Below are 19,555 nucleotides of genomic sequence, written 5' to 3'. Positions count from 1 at the left end.
GGCGGGGCCGAGAGGAGCCTGCGCGCGGCGGGACCCCCAGGGCAGCGCGGCCCCGCCCCGCCCCGCCCGCGGGGAACCGCCGGAGAGGCCGCAGGCGGGCGCGCGCCGCGCGGGGATTGGCTGGCGGGCGGTGACGCGGCGCTGCTGACGCGGGGCGCGCGCGGACACGTCGCACCCGCCATGCGCCTCTCGCTGCTGCTGCCGCTGCTGCGGCCCGCGGCGCCCGTGGCCGTCGGGGTGTCGCTGGGGCTGACGCTGAGTCTGCTCAGCGCGGGCTGGGGCCAGGCGCCCTGCGGGCCGCGCGCCGCGCGCCGCCCCGCCCCCCCGCCGCGCGCCGGCCCCGCCCGCCCGCCGCGCGCCGGCCCCGCCCGCCAGCCGCCAACCGCCGCCGCCGCCGCCTGGGAGCCGCGCGTGCTGCCCGCCCGGCCCGCCGCGCCCGCGCGCGCCGCCAGCAAGGCCGTCAGGTGGGGGCGGGGAGACACGGGGGGCTGGGGGCTGTGGGTTGGGGGCCTGTGGGAAGACGGGGGTTGGGGCAGGGAGTGGAGGGGCTGTGGGAAGATGGGGGGCTGGAGGTTGGCGGGTGGTGGGGCTGTGGGTTGGTGTGGGGGGGATGTGGGTTGAGGGGATGTGGGAAGATAGGGGGTTGGGGGGCTGTGGGAAGATGGGGGGCTGGAGGTTGGGTGGTGGGGCTGTGGGTCGGTGTGGGGGGGCTGTGGGTTGAGAGGATGTGGGAAGATGGAGAGTTTATGAAGTCACAAGTGTGGGGGTCAGCTCTGCTCACCATCCATGTCATGGACAGAGCCTCCCCTGTCTGGTGCCTGCAGCCCCCATTCACCCAGTATCCCTAGGGCTGGCCCTCCAGCCTCCACCGTGTAGGAGCCAGGCCCTGGGGCACTGGCACCCTTCACTTACCATCCAATGGCACCTGCTGCGCCTGTCGATGGTGCTGGGCTGCTCCGTGCCCAGACTCGCCGTCCTGGGCCAGCCCAAACCCCATGGGGGCAGAGGACACAGCAGGGCATGCCGAGGTGAAGTGGAATAGGTGCCTGATGAGTCTGGCTTCCCGGTGCCATAGGGTGGGGAGCTGGTGTACCAAGCACCCTGAGGCTGCCTTCCTTGAATGGAACAACCACTGCAAGGAGCCCACGGGGAGAGATGAGTGGTGGTGGTGGTGAGTGACTAGAGTCTGCCCAGTGGAAAGTAATTGGCAGCAGCCTGGTCCTGACCCTGCTGTTCCCCAGCGCATTTCATACCAGCTCCACAGCCAGACACCCAGCAGCTGGCCCATCATAGTACAGGGATTGGGGTAGTGGGGAGTGACCTTAAATGGGAGGCCTGGGGCAGGGGGAAGGCTCAGAACTGCTGCACTGGGCAAGGTCTGTTACAGAAGCATGGCACAGCTGCCTCTGGATGTGAAGCGCAAGGGTGATGCTGTGGGTGTGGGGGAGAAGTGCCAGGCTGTGGCATGTAGCTTGTCCCTAGGGCAGTGGCTGCTGTGGTGGTTCATATTGGTGCAGCTTGCATGCTGGCTTGGAGCGGTCAGTGGGGACACCGTTAGGCAAATGTGGGGCTCTGACTTGATGCGGACGGGGCCATGAAGGGGTTGGGCTTCAGCTGTGGCTCAGCAGGGTGAGTGCTGCTGGCTGGCCAGACAGTGCTGCCTCCATCTGCTCAGTGAGACTAACTGGTTCATCGGTTTATTGGCCCTTCCAGGAGAGCGCAGGTCTCGGCTCTGGCCGCGCAGGAAGTCTTTCTGCAGAAATAGTTTCCTTTGGGAGCAGCCTGGCTGTGCACAGCCTCTGCTGGCCGAGCTGGCAGTACCACTGTTCCCAGTGCTGCTGCTCTGCATTCTCAGACTGTTCTTGCCCCAGGCCTTGCCTTATCGCAAAATGTTTCCTGGCCTAGGGCCTGCCCCATTGATAACTTGTTCTCTCTATCAGGAAGCTTTTTCTCTTATCTAATGTCAACTTGCCCTGTGGTGGTTTGAGGTTATTCCACCTAGGGCTGCAATATCCCAAGCTAAGCAGGGTTGGGCCTGGTCAGTATTTGGATGGGAGGCCTTTGTGGACATCCAGGTGCTACAGAGAGCAGGGTGAGTGACTGCAGGAGCTGATCCCTGGGCTCAGTGTTTGGCAGTGCTGGGGCCCTCTCAGGGTGCAGCACAGAGGGCCCAGGGCCCAGGCCAGTGAACAAGCCCTGTTGTCCCCTGGACGAGGCGAGAGGGCAGGAAGTGGAGGGGCTGAATGAGTCCAGTGTGCGGGAGGCAGCAGCTCCGGGTTGTTTCCTGCCTCTTGGCTGCGCTGCATTGATTAAAACCTGAGAGTGATGTGTGAATCATGCAGCTCTGGCTGGGGCTGCTGTGAGTGGGGCTTGGCCCCCCAACAGCCAGCACTGAGACCAGCTCTTTCACGCCCTCTTCACAGGCTTCAGGCGCCTTTTGTGCTGGTGCTGCCTTTCATGGCCTCCCATGTTTGGGCCCTGGGCCCTCTCTGGCTCAGGTGGGCTGGGCTTAGGAGCTGAAATCATCCCGCTTGGGGAACAGCAGAGGCCCTGTGATTGAGTGGGTGCTTGGGGAGAGCAGAGCCCAGCTGTCCGTGGGCAGGAAGGGGCTGTCAGTGACTCTCACTGCAGGAGTGGGTCTCTGGTCTCTCCCCCAGTGCTGGTGCTGCGTGGGCAGCGGGGTGCTGGAGCTAGTCTCTTTTGAGCTGTGGGACTGTGACTTGTGACAGCTCACTCCTGTGGGAGGGATGGGTCTCCTAGCAAGGGGGAGCTGCAGCAGAGCAGGTGTCTGGACGGTGGAGGGCGGGAAATGCATGGGGCAGGGCAACAGAATGGGGGCTCTGGGAACTCGCTGTGTGTGGCTGTTCCTGGGGCGCTCAGAACCTTTCCCTGGGCAAAAAGCTGCCCTGGAGCTGGGATTCCTGCCTGAAACGTGGGCTTAGTGGGGAGACGGTGCCATTGCTACTGGGCTGTGGAGAGCCCCTCCCCTCGCTGCACCTCATCAGTGGTCTGCCAATATCTTCCCACAAAGCAGACTGGGTCCCATCCGCAGCTACCTCTTCTCTGCTGCAGCAAGTTCAGGTGTCTCAGCCTCACCTCCTTTGGGGCTCTGCCCTGCCTCATGTTCATCACACCTCCACTGTGCCAGCATCTCGCAGAACCTCTCCTCGCCCTGCCCTGCCCTGCATGGTGTCCTCTCGTCAGCGCCCGCCAGTGGTGCAGCTGCCCTGTCATGGGCCTGCTGGTTGATATGAGCCATGCGGAAACCAAGAGAGCAGGGTTAGTAGATTTGGGACCCTTGAGCTGTGCCCTGGGGAGCCTCATGCTACCGCCACCCTCCCCCATTGCATACCCAGCTACCTAATTAGACTGAACTCTTCAGGGCAGGGCCTGCCTGACTCTGGGTCTGCGCAGCCTGGGTGCACTAATCAGGATGCTCTCTGCAGCCATCCATAAGGGACAGCCTCCAGCTGAGTTGGGGCCATGGTGCTGTGTCCCACCCTTGTCCCTGCCTGAGTGGAGTTGGCAGGTGGGCAGGGGCACACTGGAATAGGGCACGTAGTCCTGTCCCTTAGCAATGCCCCGGGGCTGGTGGTGGGCTGTCCCGGAGCTTGTCCTGGACCTTGTGTCTGCCCTGGCGTGTGCTCCATTGAATGTGGGAGCCCTGGGGTGGTGACCAGGAGGGCAGCTTTGCTGCATGTACACGCCCTATCCAGAGACTCTCCTGGGCTGCCCCATGTTGCCTACAGGAAACTTCAGTACCCACTGAGGCCTGTGGGGGTGGGGGTCTCCATACCAGGACATACAGCTGCTTTGCTCCATCAAACTGCACCCTGCTCCCCTCCTAAGAAGGGTTTGTTTGGGATGCTGTGATGCCCTGTCGGTGGGGGAGCATATCCCACCCCTCCTGCAGTCCAGTGGGCTCAGCATAGCAGCTCCCTGGCACAGACCGGGACCTGGCCCTGGCCCTCCAGGCACAGTTATGGGATGCCGCGTGTCACAGGCCAGGCCCGTGGGGGCAGTGGAAAGCCTGTGTTAGCAGTGGCTGGGCTGGTGCTGCCTGGGCCCATGGTGTGTGTCGCCCTGTGTGTGGCACGTGCCTTAACCTCTGGGGCCAAGGCAGGTCAAGTCCCCCTTCCCTGACGCTGGGTCGGGGGAGGGAAGGAGAAGTGTGGTCAGCAAACTCCCTTTCTCCCCACCCATGACATGTGCCCCAGGGCCACCTCCTGCAGGGCTGGGACATGCTCTCCCGGGCCCCATGCAGCCTTGTCCTGCTCCTGTGTGGGGGATTAGGAATTAGCCTCTTTAGAGCACCACAGAAGAGGGGGTTCTGGAGGACCAGAGAGGCCCATGCGAAGGCCGGCTGTCGGCTGTTCTGGTCTATATAGGTTTTGTACTGTACTTGGCCCTGCTGTATCTGGGCCCCTTCCAGTGGGGCATTCAGCCAAGTGACTCCACATCTGCCACGTGTTCATTCTGCTGTCCCCTCCCCAAAGGAAGGGGAACGTGCTGCGGGGAGTCTGGATTTGGGTCTATATTAATAAAATAAATGTGCCTGTTGCTGTGTGTGCTTTAGAGGAGGCGGGTCGAGAAAACATGCCTGATGCTTGGAGGCTTTTGAGAGACCTTAGTTCATGGGGGTTCTGCTGGGGTTCCTCATAACCTAGGATGTCCCCTCACCTACCTCTGCCCCAGCTATTCACCCCCGCAGTCCTCTTGGTGTCATGACATTCTCTGTGGGGAGGGAATTTCCATGCTTGGAGCTGAAGCTGAGACCTGGTGAGGGCACGTATTGGGTATCTGTGCTGGGGCAGTGTCTCTGTGCCGGGCTGGTGGGAGGGACCATTGGCTGCCCCTGTGCCAGTGTGGGAGTCCTGGGGACTCAGACACGCGAGGGGCCCCTGCGAGTGTGGCTGGAGGATTAGTGGGTGTGACCCAATGGACAGAGCACTGGACTGGGATGCAGGAGCTCTGGGTTCTCTTCCTGGCTCTGCTGCTGGCCTGATGGGTGCTCTGGGGCCAGTCACTGCCTATCCCTACGATGGGGTTGGTGATGCTGGCGTCTTTTATGAACTGCTTTGAGAGCTGTGCAGGAAACTTGCCAGACAGGAGCAGGGCTAGCCAGGGTGGCGCTCTCTGCAAACGGGAGAAGGTGGCGAAGGGCAGCTGAGGTGTTGGGGTCTGCAGGAGGGGTTCTGCACCAGGATGGGGCTGTGAGACAGGGTAGATCACTGATGGTTTGAGGGGATGCCATGGGGGGAGGGGGACGTGCTGTGTATCCTGCCCCACCCAGGCCCTGCCTCTCACTTCCTTGCCCTGAATCTGCCCTGCCCTCTGCCCTGGAAGGACGCTTGCTGGGCAGAGATGGGCTGGTCATCACCTACTACTCTGCCGCCCACCCGTGTGTCTCTGGAAGCTTTCTCACATCAGTGCCCTGCCTGAATCCAGCCCTACTCAATGGCTCAGATGCAGCTCATCTGTGTTTGGGGAGACGCCCAGAAATCCAAAGCTGTGCCTGGGTGCCATAACTCGCGTGGTCAGCAGGATCAACCCTGCAGGGCTCGGGCAGGTCTGAGCCTAGCTGGCTGGGGGCAGGTTCCCTGGGCTGGGGAAAAGGCTCGCTGACATGCGCTCTCTGCCCTTCCAGGACGCGATACATCAGTACGGAGCTGGGCATCCGGCAGCGGCTCTTTGTGGGCGTGCTCACCTCCAAGAGCACACTGAACACACTGGCTGTGGCCGTGAACCGCACGCTGGGGCATCGGCTGGAGCGGCTAGTGTACTTCACGGGCACGCGGGGCCGCAAGGTGCCGCACGGCATGACGGTGGTGACACATGGCGATGAGCGGCCCATCTGGAACATGTACCAGACCATCAAGTACATGCTGGACCACTACGTGGGTGACTTCGACTGGTTCTACCTGGTGCAGGACGACACCTACACTGAGGCCCATCGCGTCAGCCACCTGGTCGCCCACCTCAGCATCGACACCCTCCTCTACCTGGGCCGGCCTGAGGAGTTCATTGGGGGTGACACCGAGGGGCGCTACTGCTACGGTGGCTTCGGCTACCTGCTCTCCCGCAGCCTGCTGCTGCGCCTGCAGCCCCACCTGGAGAACTGCCGCAACGACATCCTGAGCGCCCGGCCCGACGAATGGCTGGGGCGCTGCATCATCGACTACACGGCCATCAACTGCATGGAGGAGCACGAGGTCAGAGCTCCCCTCTCGCCCCTCCCCGGCCTCCTGCCCCCGTCAATCCCCGCCCCCATCAACCTTCGCCCCTTCATTGATCCCCTGCCTCCATCAACCCCCACACTGGCCCCCTCCTCCCCGTCAACCCTCACCCCTTCATTGATTCCCTGCCTCCATCTGCCCTCATCCCCATCAACCCTTGCCCTGGCCTCCTGCCCCCTCGCCCCCATGCTGACCTCCTGCCCCCGTCAATCCCCACCCCCACCCTGCCCCCATCAACCTTCGCCCCTTCATTGATCCTCTGCCTCCATCAACCCCCATCAACCCCCACACTGGCCCATTACTTCCTTGTTTCTTTCCTGGCATTTTTAACACCCCCGCCCCTCCGTGCTATCTGGCTGCTTTCCCCACCACATCTACAAGCAAAGGAAAAGGGAGTTTCAAACTTCCTGGGGCTTGCAGGGGGAGGGGCAGACGTCCCTTTAACCGGCATCAGAGCAGTGGAGATGCTGGCCAGAGTGGTCACTTTTGGAACTGTGGGATATCCTCCAGAGGCCAGAAGGTGTTTGCACAGGTAGAACCCCAGCTCAGGGCCTGCGGTACTGGTTCTCGGAGCAGGGTGTGATTTGGGGCAGGTATTATCCCCTCTCTCTCCGGTTCAGGGCCTGCGGTACTGGTTCTCGGAGCAGGGTGTGATTTGGGGCAGGTATTATCCCCTCTCTCTCCGGTTCAGGGCCTGCGGTACTGGTTCTCGGAGCAGGGTGTGATTTGGGGCAGGTATTATCCCCTCTCTCTCCGGTTCAGGGCCTGCGGTACTGGTTCTCGGAGCAGGGTGTGATTTGGGGCAGGTATTATCCCCTCTCTCTCCGGTTCAGGGCCTGCGGTACCAGTACTTTGAGCTGGGGAAGAACACCGACCCGGAGCGGGAGAGCGACCCCCGTTTCCAGAGCGCTTTCACTGCCCATCCTGTGCTGGACCCTGTCCAGATGTACAGGTTGCACAAACACTTTGCCCAGGTGGAGCTGGAGAGGACCTACCAGGAGATCCAGCAGCTCCAGGTGAGGCCCAGCACTGGGAGAGGGGGAGTGTAGAGGGGATGGGCCTAGAGCTCCGAATCAGATGGGCAGGGAGCAGCCTGGCTACGGCTTGCGTCACCTTGTCTCAGGGAGGTGTCTCATTCAATCTCAATCTGCTTTACCTGCCTTAATGAGGCAGCCAGAGCACAGAATCCCCCTGGCCTGTGCCCTGGCACCGGGGCCAGGCATCTTCCTTCACCCTCTGTGCTGGTGATCGACCCCGGCAGAGATGGTTCTGCTAGGAGAATGGGCCTGCCAGGGTGACAGAGCATGCTCTCTGCGGGCAGTTACTCTGGTAGATCTGGACTGGCCTGATCTCTGAGCCCAGCCTGGCACTATTGCCCAGCTCAAGTGCCCCACTGCTGGCTGCCTTCCTCCTGAAGGGTTTCATCAGTTTATTTCTTTTGAAGGCAGAAAGGATCTCTGTGATGGAGGTTATGCTCTGACCTCTGCATAACACAGACCGAGAACTTCCTCGAAACAGTCCCTGGCTGAACTAGAGCAGACCTTCTAGGAAATGTTTAGTCCTGATTTAAAAACTTCCGGTGGTAGGGAATTTTCCATGACCCTTGGCAAACTGTTCCAGCGGCTAATTACTGTTACTTAAAAATGTGCACCTTATTTCTAGGCTGAATTTGTCTAGCTTCAACTTCTAGCCATTGGATCATGTTCGACCTTCCTCTGCTAGACTGAAGAACCTTCTACTAACAAATTTCTGTTCCCCATGTAGGTACTTACAGACATGATCAAGACACCCCTTAACCTTCTCTTTGTTAAGCTAAACAGATTGAGCTCCTTGAGTCTGTCACTATAAGGCAGGTCTTCCAATCTGTTAATCGTTCTTGTGGCTCTTCTCTGAAACTCTCCAGTTTATCAACACCCTTGAATTGTGGTCACCAGAATAGGATGCAGAATTCCAGCAGCCATGGCACCAGTGCCGAATACAGAGGTAATATAATACCCCTTCTCCTACCTGATATTCTAAGGATGGCCTAGTCCCTTTGGCCACAGCATCTCACTGAGAGCTCATGTTCAGCTGCTGCCCCAGATGCAATCCCCCATTCTGTAAGTATGGCTACATTCTTTGTTCTTAGATGCATGTCTTTGCATTTGGCCGTACTAAAAACACATTGTTTGCTTGCGCCCAGCTTACCAAGAAATCCAGGTCATTCTGTGTTGATGACTTGTCTTTCTCTTTTGTTTATTTTTCCCCCAATCTCTGTCATATGCAAACTTTATCAGTGACTTTGTTTTTTCAAAGCCATTGATAAACATGCTAAATAGCATAGGACCATAAACTGTTCCCTGCAGGACCCCATTAGAAACAAGCCAGCTCGATGATGATTTCCCATTTACAATTACATTTTGAGACCTAGTAGCCCGTCTTTCATCCATTCAATGTGTGGCCATGTTGATTTTTTTTGTATTTTTCTAGTTTATTAATTGAGTTGTCATATGGTGCCAAATCAAACCCCTTACAGAACCGTCTAGATGTAATATATTTACCAACTTGTATCAACCAAGTTTGTAATCTCATTAAAAAGAAATGTTGATTGGCATTAATTACATTACCTTCCTTTAATTCTTTATTAATAGAGTCCTGTTTCAGCTGTCCCATTATTTTGCCCAGGGCCGATGTCAGACTGATAGGCCAGTAATTCCTCAGGCCATCCCATTTACCCTTTTTGAATATTAACACAATAGCTTTGTGCCAGTGCTCCGAAAATTCCCCAGGGTTCCATGACTTGTTAAAAATCAACATTAAAGGTCTGGAGACTTTCTGTGCCAGCTCTTTTAAAACTCTTGAAGGCAGGTTATCCAGACCTGCTGATTTAAAAATGTCTGAATTTAATAGCTGCTGTTTAACATCTCCAGAGTTACTCTTGGAATGGAAAGTGTTTGATCATCACGTGACATGACAACATGATCTGGCTTTTTTCCACCTTCAGAACAGAAATATTTTTTGAACACTTCAGCTTTTTCGCATTATCATTGACAGTTAGACTCATAGACTTTAGGGTCAGAAGGGACCAATATGATCATCTAGTCTGACCTCCTGCACAAAGCAGGCCACAGAACCCTACCCATCCACTTCTATAACAAACCCCTAACCTATGTCCGAGTTATTGAAGTCTTCAAATTGTGGTTTGAAGACCTCAAGCTGCAGAGAATCCTCCAGCAAGTGACCGGTGCCACACGCTGCAGAGGAAGTCGAAAAACCTCCAGGGCTTCTGCCAATCTGCCCCAGAGGAAAATTCCTTCCCGACCCCAGATATGGCGATCAGCTAAACCCTGAGCATGTGGGCGAGACTCACCAGCCAGCACTCAGGAAAGAATTCTCTGCAGTAACTCAGATCTCATCCCATCCAACATCCCATCACAGACCACTGGGCATGCTTATCTGCTGATAATCAAAGATCAATTGCCAAAATTAAGCTATTCCATCATACCATCCCTTCCATAAACTTATCAAGCTTAGTCTTAAAGCCAGATATGTCTTTTGCCCCCACTACTCCCCTTGGAAGGCTGTTCCAGAACTCCACTCTTCTAATGGTTAGAAACCTTTGTCTAATTTCAAGTCTAAACTTCCTAGTGTCCAGTTTATACCCATTTGTTCTTGTGTCTGCATTGGTACTAAGCTTAAATAATTCCTCTCCCTCCCTAATATTAATCCCTCTGATATATTTATAAAGAGCAAGCATATCCCCCCTCAGCCTTCTTTTGGCTAGGCTAAACAAGCCAAGCTCTTTGAGTCTCCTTTCATAAGGCAGGTTTTCCATTCCTCAGCTCATCCTAGTAGCCCGTCTCTGAACCTGTTCCAGTTTGAATTCATCCTTCTTAAACATGGAAGACCAGAACTGCACACAGTATTCCAGATGAGGTCTCACCAGTGCCTTGTATAACGGTACTAACACCTCCTTATCTTTGCTGGAAATACCTCGCCTGATGCATCCTAAAACCGCATTAGCTTTTTGAACAGTTCTACCATTTGCATCTAGTCATGGACCAATACCATAGGTAGGGTTCCTTTGGCTCTTGATAGACTTTAAAACCCATCCCTTTTATTGTCTGTAACTCTTCTGGGCGTGTGCCACCAGCGCTGAGCCGGCTGGGACGGAGCCGCAGGTCGCTCTGGTAACAGGAATCCCAACTGGGCGTCCGTCTCTACCAAAGCTAGAGCTCTTGGCCATGGCCCCTGACCTTCCCGGTTCCTGTGAATCCTCACGGCCATGTGGAGGCCCCTCTGAGTGTCTCTATTGTTAGTGTTTGACATGTAACAAATCCTGGAGCCCCGAGTAAGTATCCGGGGACGGGAGAAAAGCCACCATGGCGCCAGGGTTAAAATCCAATCTGTGATTGTGTGTGGCTGAATCACAGGTTTCGATGGTAAAGGTAACTGTGTTACCATGATGCACCGAGACTCTGTAAGGCATGTTTTAGCTCCACATGGTGGTTTTGATTAAACAGAAAAAATTAAGCACTTCATAAAATCAATGCAGCCTGTCTGCAATGGATTAGAAACTGGTGAACAGATCTCCAGATGTCGTCATAAATGGGAAATTGTCATCCACTGGGGTCTGTCTATTGGGGTCCTGCAGGGCTCTGTTCTGGACCCATTGCTATTCAATATCTTTTATCAGGGCTGGTAAAATCTGCAGATGACACGAATTGCTGAGTTGTAAATAAGGATGAGGACAGGTCTGTGACACAGCCTGGCCTGGATCACTTGATTAAGTTGACTCACCTGAACAGCATGTGTTTTAACACTGCCAAATGCGAGGTCATACACCTACGGAAAAAGAATGTAGGTCATGCTTACAAGATGGGTACCGTATCCTGGACACAGTGAACAGGATTTCGGGGTCACGGTACGTAACCAGTTGAACATGAGCGCCCAGTGCAGTGCTGTAGCTAAATGGGCGAACTTGATCCCTAGCTGTATAAGCAGGGGAATGCCAGGTGGAAGCAAGGAGGTGGTATTCACCCTGTGTATGGCGTTAGAGCAGGACTGCACACTGTGTCCAGTTCTGGTGTCAACCCTTCAAACAGAGCATTGGAAAAACGGGCTCAGAAAAGAGCTACAGAAGGGATTTGGGATCTGAAAAGCTACCTGACAGTGAGAGACTAAGCAGCTCAGTCTATTCAGTCCATCCAAGAGAAGAGTATGAAGTGCCTTGGGCATATGCACTGTACAAGTACTGACAGAGGTAGATTTCTCCTGACAGAGGTCTCTAACCTAGCAGACAATGCAGAGCGAGACCCAGTGGCTGGAGCTGAAGTGAGACAAATTCAAAGTAGAAATAGGGCACAGATGTTTAATGGGGCAGGGAATTAACCACTGGCACAAGTCACCCAGGGACCAGACTTAGTTCTAAAGGTCCTGCCCCAGCTCAGCCAGGAGTGGGAGGCTGGATGCAGGAGTTTCTGGAGAGGGTTTGAGACTGGAAGAGGGGTCAGACCCTCTTGCCTTCTGTGAATTTATAAATGTTATATGATGGTAACGCCCACAGGCCCCGCTCAGGATCGGGCCCTGTCATGCCAGGTGGGCATGGTCAGAGCAAGTCCCTGCCCTGAAGGTCTCAGCCTGAAGACCCAGCTGAAGGGTGGAGGTGGGAGTGGTGCAGGACAGCAGATGAGCTGGGGGGATTGGCCAACCAGCTGGAGTCACTGTAGGGTTTGTGTAACCTTGAGCAGCCGAGGAATAGTCTCAGCTCCTTATCGTTCGGGTTGGTGCTGCCATCTGATGGGGGAATGGTGTCTTCGCGGTCTGTTAGCTGTGCATCCCTGCCCCTGGAGTGACAATCTTTTATTGGACCAACTTTGGCTGGCGCGAGAGACGCTTTCGAGCCACGCAGAGCTCCCCTGGAAACTCAGGGATTTGGTAGGAAACCGGGGGTGACTGTGTGCCTGGGAGGAGCTAAGCCAAGCCATGGAGGGTTGGTGTGGGGGACTGGAGGGTGTCTTGTTCCTGCTTCAACTCCCCTCCCCCCTTGTGCAGCTGGAGATCCAGAACACCAGCAGCCTGTCTGTGGATGGAGACCACGGCGCCACGTGGCCTGTCGGCATCACACCCCCATTCCAGCCCAAGACGCGCTTCGAGGTGCTGCGCTGGGACTACTTCACGGAGGAGCAGTTGTACTCGTGCGTGGATGGCTCCCCCAAGTGCGAACTGCGTGGCGTGGACATGGCTGACGTGGCCGACGTGGTGGCCATGGCCATGGAGGAGCTGAACCGCAAGTACCAGCCTGTGCTGCACATCCACAAGCAGCAGCTGGTGAATGGGTACCGGCGCTTCGACCCCACGCGGGGCATGGAGTACACGCTGGACCTGCAGGTGGAGGTGGTGACGCAGAAGGGGCACAGCCGCTCGGTTGTCAAGCGCGTGCATCTGGTACGCCCCCTCAGCGAGGTGGAGATCATCCCCATGCCCTACGTGACTGAGGCCAGCCGCATCAACGTCATCCTGCCGCTGACGGCACATGACCGGGACCACGCTAGCCACTTCCTGGAGGTGTACGCAGCGGCCGCCTTCGAGAGCAGTGAGAACGCCGTGCTCACCTTCCTCTTCATCTACGACCCCTTCGAGGCCCAGCAGGTGGCACAGAATGACGTTTTCGCCCCGGTCAAGGCCAGGATCGCCGAGTATGAGCGCAAGTACACCGAGGTGAAGATCCCTTGGATCAGTGTCAAGACAGACGCACCCTCCCAGATCAAAGTCATGGACATCATTTCCAAGAAGCACCCCGTGGACACGCTTTTCTTTGTGGCCAGCGTGGACACCGAGGTCACCACCGACTTCCTGAACCGGTGCCGCATGAACACCATCAACAGCTGGCAGGTCTTCTTCCCAATCCACTTCCAGGGCTACAACCCGGCTATTGCCTACCACAGCCAGGCGCCACCCGCCGCCCTGGATCTGGTGCGGGACGCTGGGCGCTTTGACCGAGACATCTTCCACGAGGCCTGTTTCTACAACGCCGACTACATGGCCGCACGCACCCGCATGGCAGGCGACGCGCAGGAGAACGAAGACATCTTGGAGACCGTGGACATCTACGACATGTTCATCAAGTATTCCAACCTGCACGTCTTCCGGGCCATGGAGCCCGCCCTGCTGCAGCGCTACCGGCAGCACGTCTGCAACCCCCGCCTCAGCGAGGAGATCTACCACCGCTGCATGCAGAGCAACCTGGAGGGGCTGGGCTCCCGCTCTCAGCTGGCCATGGTGCTCTTCGAGCAGGAGCAGGGCAACAGCACCTGAGCTGCAGGAGGGGCTGGCTTGGCTGCCTCCCCACGGCCTGCCCCACCTGCTCTGCTGGCTCTGGTTGTTCTCCCCCTCCTGCGTGGTGCAGCGGGCACGCTCCCTGCACACAGTGGGCTGGGTGGGGGATGGGCTCAGACCATCAGCTCTAGACTAGTGCTGGCACTGGCTGGGCTGGGGCACTGAGGGGGGGACCTGTAATCTCCTGGGGCTGGAGAGACTCCCCTGGGAGCTGGTTAGAGGATGGGGCTGGGAGTCAGGCCACTTGGGTTCTGATCCCAGCTCTGCTCTGGACCCTGTCTGGTCTCAGTGTCTCCCTCCCCCCTCTTTTCATGGGACAGTGATACTGAGCAGCCCCTGGGAGGGGGCTTCATTTGGGCTGGCACTTGCATTTGTCCTCATTCTGGGCTGGGCAGGTCCAGGGTTTGCTCCAAAACCTCTGCTCCCATGAAATGGCCGTGGAAGGCTGTGAGTGGCTGGTGGAGGAGGCTGGAGACTGCAGTGGGGCTGGAGCATCTCCCTGTCTCCTCCACACAGCGCGTCGGCCATGTTGGGGCTGCCACCTCCTCGAGCAGCATGGACCCTCTGCTCCTGTATGCACGGGGTGCCTGGCTCTGCCCCACAGTGTGTGGCTTTGCGTGCTGGTGAGTGTGGGGTGTTGATGTGAGTAGAGTGACTTGTGAGGACAGGGCTGGCCATGCGACTCCATCCCGCAGTGAGGTGCAGCACCCCATCTCTTGCCTTCTGCCCCATGAACTCTGCTGGCTCCAGTGGGCTGAGGCTCCCCTCCGCCTCCTGTGGCTGGCAGGGTGTGGGGCTCCAGCCCTGGAGCATGTGGCTTTAAAGAGTAATTGCCTGGCTTTGCCCCCCAGGTGCTGCCACTTGGGGTTGGAAGCTCTGAGAGCCCCCGTTTGGTCAGTGTGGGATGCTCTTGCCCTGTCAGCCCCTCACCCACGGAGGGCAGGAGGGATTAGAGCTGCAGGCCCAGTCCAGGGCTCTGTCCCAGGTTGCTCAGGGTGCCGGCTGCTGGCTTGCATTCCTGAAAGCACAGCGTGGGCTCTGGGCAGTTGGCGCCTGCTGCTGTAGAGCGGGGGGAGGTTTTCTCTGGTAGGTATGGAACAATAAGGCATTTGATGTCAGTGCAATGCAGCTCTGGCAATAACCCACTGGCCGAAGCACTCCTGGTTTGGGGGAGGGGGAAGCCTACAGGGCCCGGGCCCCAGGATGTGTGTTGGGGGGGTCCCTCTATTCATTGACTATGCTGCTCCCCATGGGAACCAGGACCCAGGCCGGTTTGGCCTCAGCAGTATTTTAGCAGGACGGGAGGAGGCTGCAGCCCTTGGACGAGAGCTTCCCATGGGAGGTTTGAGCTATCGCTGCCGCTGGCTCAGCAGGTCTGACGCAGCTGCCCCTGCTGGTGCTGTCACCCTCTGGCTCTCCATACCGCTGCGGGGCTGCATAAGGGGACAGGGGGTCCTGTCCCCATTGGCCACAGGCAGGGCCCGTGCAGGGACACGGCTGCTGGATTCGGGCCCTTCTCCGAGCAAGCATTGACTCCTGGCTTCTCCATGGAGCTGTGCTCTCTGCCCTGAGCTCGCCAGGTGGGGGGCCGTGCCCGGGGCTACCCCCAGTCAGTGCTGCTGGGGCTGCCAGAAGGAACGGGACAGATGGGCTGCAATGTGAGTCTCCACGGAGAAAGTGACCGAGGAGCCAGACTCGGCTCCAGGTTTATATTTAATGGCAGGGTTGGGCTATCGTGTTTACACGGCAATAAAACAGAGGACAAACTAGTCTGGCTGTGAATTCTTCACTGCGGGGGAGGGGGGGGCAGCAGGCACCAAAGGAGGGGAGAGAGGGAGTTGTACCTGGGCATCGGAGCTGGGCTCAGAGAGGGGAGCTGGACCGGGGAGGGTCCCAGGGCAGGACTGTCCCTCCTTTACTGTGCAGCTGAGGGGTGACTGGCTGTGCTGGGAGGTCAGGCACTGTTGCCCCTGTGTGCTGATGGGTGGCTGTGCTGGGAGGTCGGGCGCTAATGACCCCGTGTGCTGATGGGTGGCTGTGCTGGGAGGTCGGGCGCTAGTGACCCCATGTGCTGGTGACTGGCTTGCTGGGAGGTCGGGCGCTAATGACCCCGTGTGCTGGTGGGTGGCTGTGGCTGTGCAGGAGGTTGGGCATTGATGCCCCTGTATGCTGCCCTGGGGGGGGAGCCTTGGGGCTCTGCAGCAGAGCCGGCGTGAGGCTGCTGCACTCTGCCTGCTGGGGCGCTGTGGGTGCACAGGACGACAGGTCAGCAGCTTCTGGGCTGCCTCACCCCCTTCTCCCTGAAGCCTGACTGCGGGGAGCCTCTCCCAGCCCATGCTCCTCTCTGGCTGTAATGGCCACTCCTGGTCCTGGGATGGGCCTGTCACCTCCCAGTAGGAAGCTCGGTGGTGGGTCGCTCCCCACGGCCTGTTCTCTCTCCAGTCTAGTACTAAGGGCCCTGCTCACTGGGCCTCCGCCCCACCCCAGCCCCTGGGGTCTCAGCGGGTTCTTCTTCGAGTGCTTGCTCATATCCATTCCAGTTAGGTGTACGCGCCGCGCGTGCACGTCTGCCGGAAACTTTTTACCCTAGCAACTCCAGTGGGCCGGCAGGTCGCCCCCTAGAGTGGCGCCACTATGGCACTAGATATATACCCCTGCCGGCCCGCCCGCTCCTCAGTTCCTTCTTACCGCCGTGTCGGTTGCTGGAATCGTGGAGTGCGGTTCACTGACCTCCACGTCCCTAGCTCTCCTCGTCGTTTAGCTTATAAAACCTTTTTTCTCAGTTAGTTATAGTTACCGTTTCAGTATAGTTGTAGTTAGTTAAGTTTTTGTAAATAGTTATTGAACATTGCCTGTGGGTGGGCTGTTGCCCTCCCCGGCACCGGGCCCATGCCTGGCTCGCCGGGGTTTAAACAGTGCTCGACTTGCAAGAAGCCGATACCTACAAGCGACCCCCACGACGCATGCCTGAAGTGGCTGGGGGAATCGCACATTAGTGACAAGTGCCGCATTTGTAAGGCCTTTAAGCCGCGCACTAAAAAGGAAAGAGACCAACGTCTCTGCGCCCTTCTCATGGAAGCGGCTCTCTCTCCGGCACCGGCAGCGCAGTCCACCGCTTCGGCTCCGGCACCGGACCGCGCCGGCACCGGCAAGACTCCCTGGCACCGACCATCTCCGGCACCGGGAACAGACCTACGTCCCTCGACGTCTGTCTCCACACCCAGGCAGACCCGAGTGGACCGCCCGGCTCCTACCTTAGCCGTGGCACCGCCTGCAGGACTGTCAACTCCGGGCCCGGAGGGTCCGTCGAGTCCAGCTCCTCCTAGCTCCCCAATACGATCAGGGGTCGAGCTAAGGGTCCTGTCAACGCCGGAGACTTTCGCCTCGGCTCGGGACTTGATTGCTCTCACGGAGCCAACTCAACCACCCACGGGACGCATCGTATCCACGGGCAAGCCGATGCTTCATCCGTCCTCTCCCGCATCCCGATGCCGATCACCCCGATGGCGTTACTGCTCACGCTCGGGGCACCGCTCGGAGTCCCGGCACCGATCGCCTAGACGGTGCCGGTCGTACTCGCGGCACCGATCACCATCTGGCCGGTCCCGATCGGCTTCATCACACCATCGGCACCGAGCCTCCAGGAGTCGTTCGCCTCGGCGTTCGGCACCGCGGTCGACCTCCCGGCACCGAACCGGTGGCAGGTCCCGCACCCGGTCGACCTCCCGGCACCGCGCTGGTAGTAGGTCCCGGTCTCCATTGCCGTCTCGGCACCGGGCCTCCAGAAGGTCGCGATCTCGCTCCAGACATCGACATCGCTCCCGCTCCAGGTCGAGATCACGGCGCAGGTCATCACGCCGCTCTCGGTCCCGGTCCCGGTATGAGTCACGGCACCGACCCCCGGCACCGAGGGCAACGTCAGTCGCGGCACCGGCGGCGCTGTACCATTCCAGCTCAGCGCCTCCCTGGCCTGCTACGGAGCCCTCCGTCTCCTCCCTCGATGATAGTGCCTATGACAAGACACTCGACAGGCACGAAAACCGCTTCCCGGAGCAAGATAGAGGACATCCGCAGTGGGGATTCTGGACCCCGTGGGCATATGCCCAGACGCAAGGTCCTCATCACGTCACCCCCCGTCCATTGGTGGAGCGTAGACCACCGGAGGCTACGGTGTCCAGGCCACCCCTCTCTCCGCAAACGGAGGACACTTCCCGTGACCCGGAGCTCCCTCAGGATACCGAGGTGCAGCCCCTTGTACAACCCCCCGTGGATACTCTGTTGCCCGGAATCTCCTCATCTTCATCCCCGGATGAGGCGGTGGCCGGTACCTCTTCCTCCAGCCCCCCGCCATTGGATTTAAGGGCACATCAGGATCTCCTCCGCTGAGTGGCTCAAAATCTAAACCTCCAGGCGGAGGAGGTAGAGGAAGTGGAGGACCCAGTGGTGAGCATCCTGGCAGCCGATGCGCCAACCAGGTTTGCCTTGTCCTTCATAAAGACCATACAAAATAATGCCAATACCATCTGGCAGTCACCGGCCTCCATTCCCCCGACCTCTCGGGGGGTGGAGCAGAAATACATGGCCCCATCTAAAGGGTATGAATATTTGTATGTTCACCCGACTCCCTGCTCTTTGGTGGTCCAGTCGGTGAACGACAGGGAGCGCCACGGACAGGAGGCCCCGGCGCCTAAGTCAAGGGAGGCCAGGCGCATGGACCTTTTGGGCCGCAAGGTCTATTCGGCAGGGGCTCTACAGCTCCGCGTATCCCAACCAGCAGGCTCTCCTCAGCCGCTACTCCTTTAACACCTGGGTAGCGACGGAGAAGTTTGCGGAGCTCTTGCCACGGGACGCACGCCAGGAGTTTTCCACCATCCTGGACGAGGGCAAGAAGGTGGCGAGAACTTCACTCCAGTTCTCCCTTGATGCCGCTGACTCGGCCGCGCGAACCCTGGCTTCCGGGCTCACCATGCGGCACCTCTCGTGGCTGCAGGTCTCCGGCCTTCCGCCGGAACTCCAGCACACGATCCAGGACCTCCCCTTCGAAGGCCAGGGTCTGTTCTCCGACAAGACTGACCCTAGGCTAAAGGACTTAAAAGATAATTGGATCATCATAAAGTCGCTCGGAATGCATACTCCGGCGACCCAACGCAGGTCCTTCAGACAACAGAACCAGCAGCGGCGTCCATACCCCCCGTTCCGCCCGAGACAGGACCCCTCGCGACGCCGGGGCAGGAACAACCGCCGCAGGCAGTCGTCCATCTGGAATACTGTGTGCAGTTCTGGTGTCCCATGTTCAAGAAGGATGAATTCAAACTGGAACAGGTTCAGAGACGGGCTACGAGGATGATCCGAGGAATGGAAAAACTGCCTTATGAAAGGAGACTCAAAGAGCTTGGCTTGTTTAGCCTGGCCAAAAGAAGGCTGAGGGGGGATATGCTCGCCCTATATAAATATATCAAGGGGGTTAACGTTAGGGAGGGAGAGGAATTATTTAAGTTTAGTACTAATGTAGCCACGAGGACGAATGGGTATAAACTGGATATTAGGAAGTTTAGACTTGAAATTAGACGAAGGTTTCTGACCATTAGGGGAGTGAAGTTCTGGAATAGCCTTCCGAGGGAAGTAGTAGGGGCAAAAGACTTTCCTGGCTTTAAGACAAAGCTTGATAAGTATATGGAGGGGATGTTATGATAGGATCGTCAATTTGGGCAATTGATCTTGAATTACCACCAGACAGGTCTGCTCAATGGTCTGCGGGGAGATGTTGCATGCGATGGGTACTGAGTTGCTGCGGAGAACTCCTTCTTGGGTGCTGGCTGGTGACTCTTGCCCACATGCTCAGGGTTTAGCTGATCGCCATATTTGGGGTCGGGAAGGAATTTTCCTCCAGGGCGGATTGGCAGGTGCCCTGGAGGTTTTTCGCCTTCCCCTGCAGCGTGGGGCACGGGTCGCTTGCTGGTGGTGTCTCTGCAGCTTGAGGTCTTCAAACCATTTTTGAGGAT

The 19,555-nt window shown here is 57.9% G+C and overlaps 1 protein-coding gene across 2 annotated transcripts; it reads left to right on the top strand.

Annotated features, from left to right (window-relative positions):
• The first annotated feature begins 180 nt into the window (after window positions 1-180).
• On the top strand, window positions 181-14,490 carry CHPF (chondroitin polymerizing factor). 2 transcript variants are annotated; one of them, XM_050969657.1, is made up of 4 exons: window positions 181-464; window positions 5,648-6,212; window positions 7,070-7,252; window positions 12,270-14,490. In XM_050969657.1, exons 1-4 carry the CDS (start codon window positions 181-183, stop codon window positions 13,530-13,532), a joined length of 2,295 nt encoding a protein of 764 aa, XP_050825614.1. In that variant the 3' UTR covers window positions 13,533-14,490. The 2 variants fall into 2 exon arrangements, with proteins under 2 accessions (XP_050825614.1, XP_050825615.1); XM_050969658.1 differs by lacking the exons at window positions 181-464; window positions 7,070-7,252 and adding an exon at window positions 1,010-1,028.
• The last annotated feature ends 5,065 nt before the right edge of the window (window positions 14,491-19,555 follow it).

Source organism: Gopherus flavomarginatus, chromosome 10 (genome assembly GCF_025201925.1).
Source record: "Gopherus flavomarginatus isolate rGopFla2 chromosome 10, rGopFla2.mat.asm, whole genome shotgun sequence".
NCBI lineage: Eukaryota > Metazoa > Chordata > Testudines > Testudinidae > Gopherus > Gopherus flavomarginatus.
This window is presented reverse-complemented; position numbering and strand designations above follow the sequence as displayed.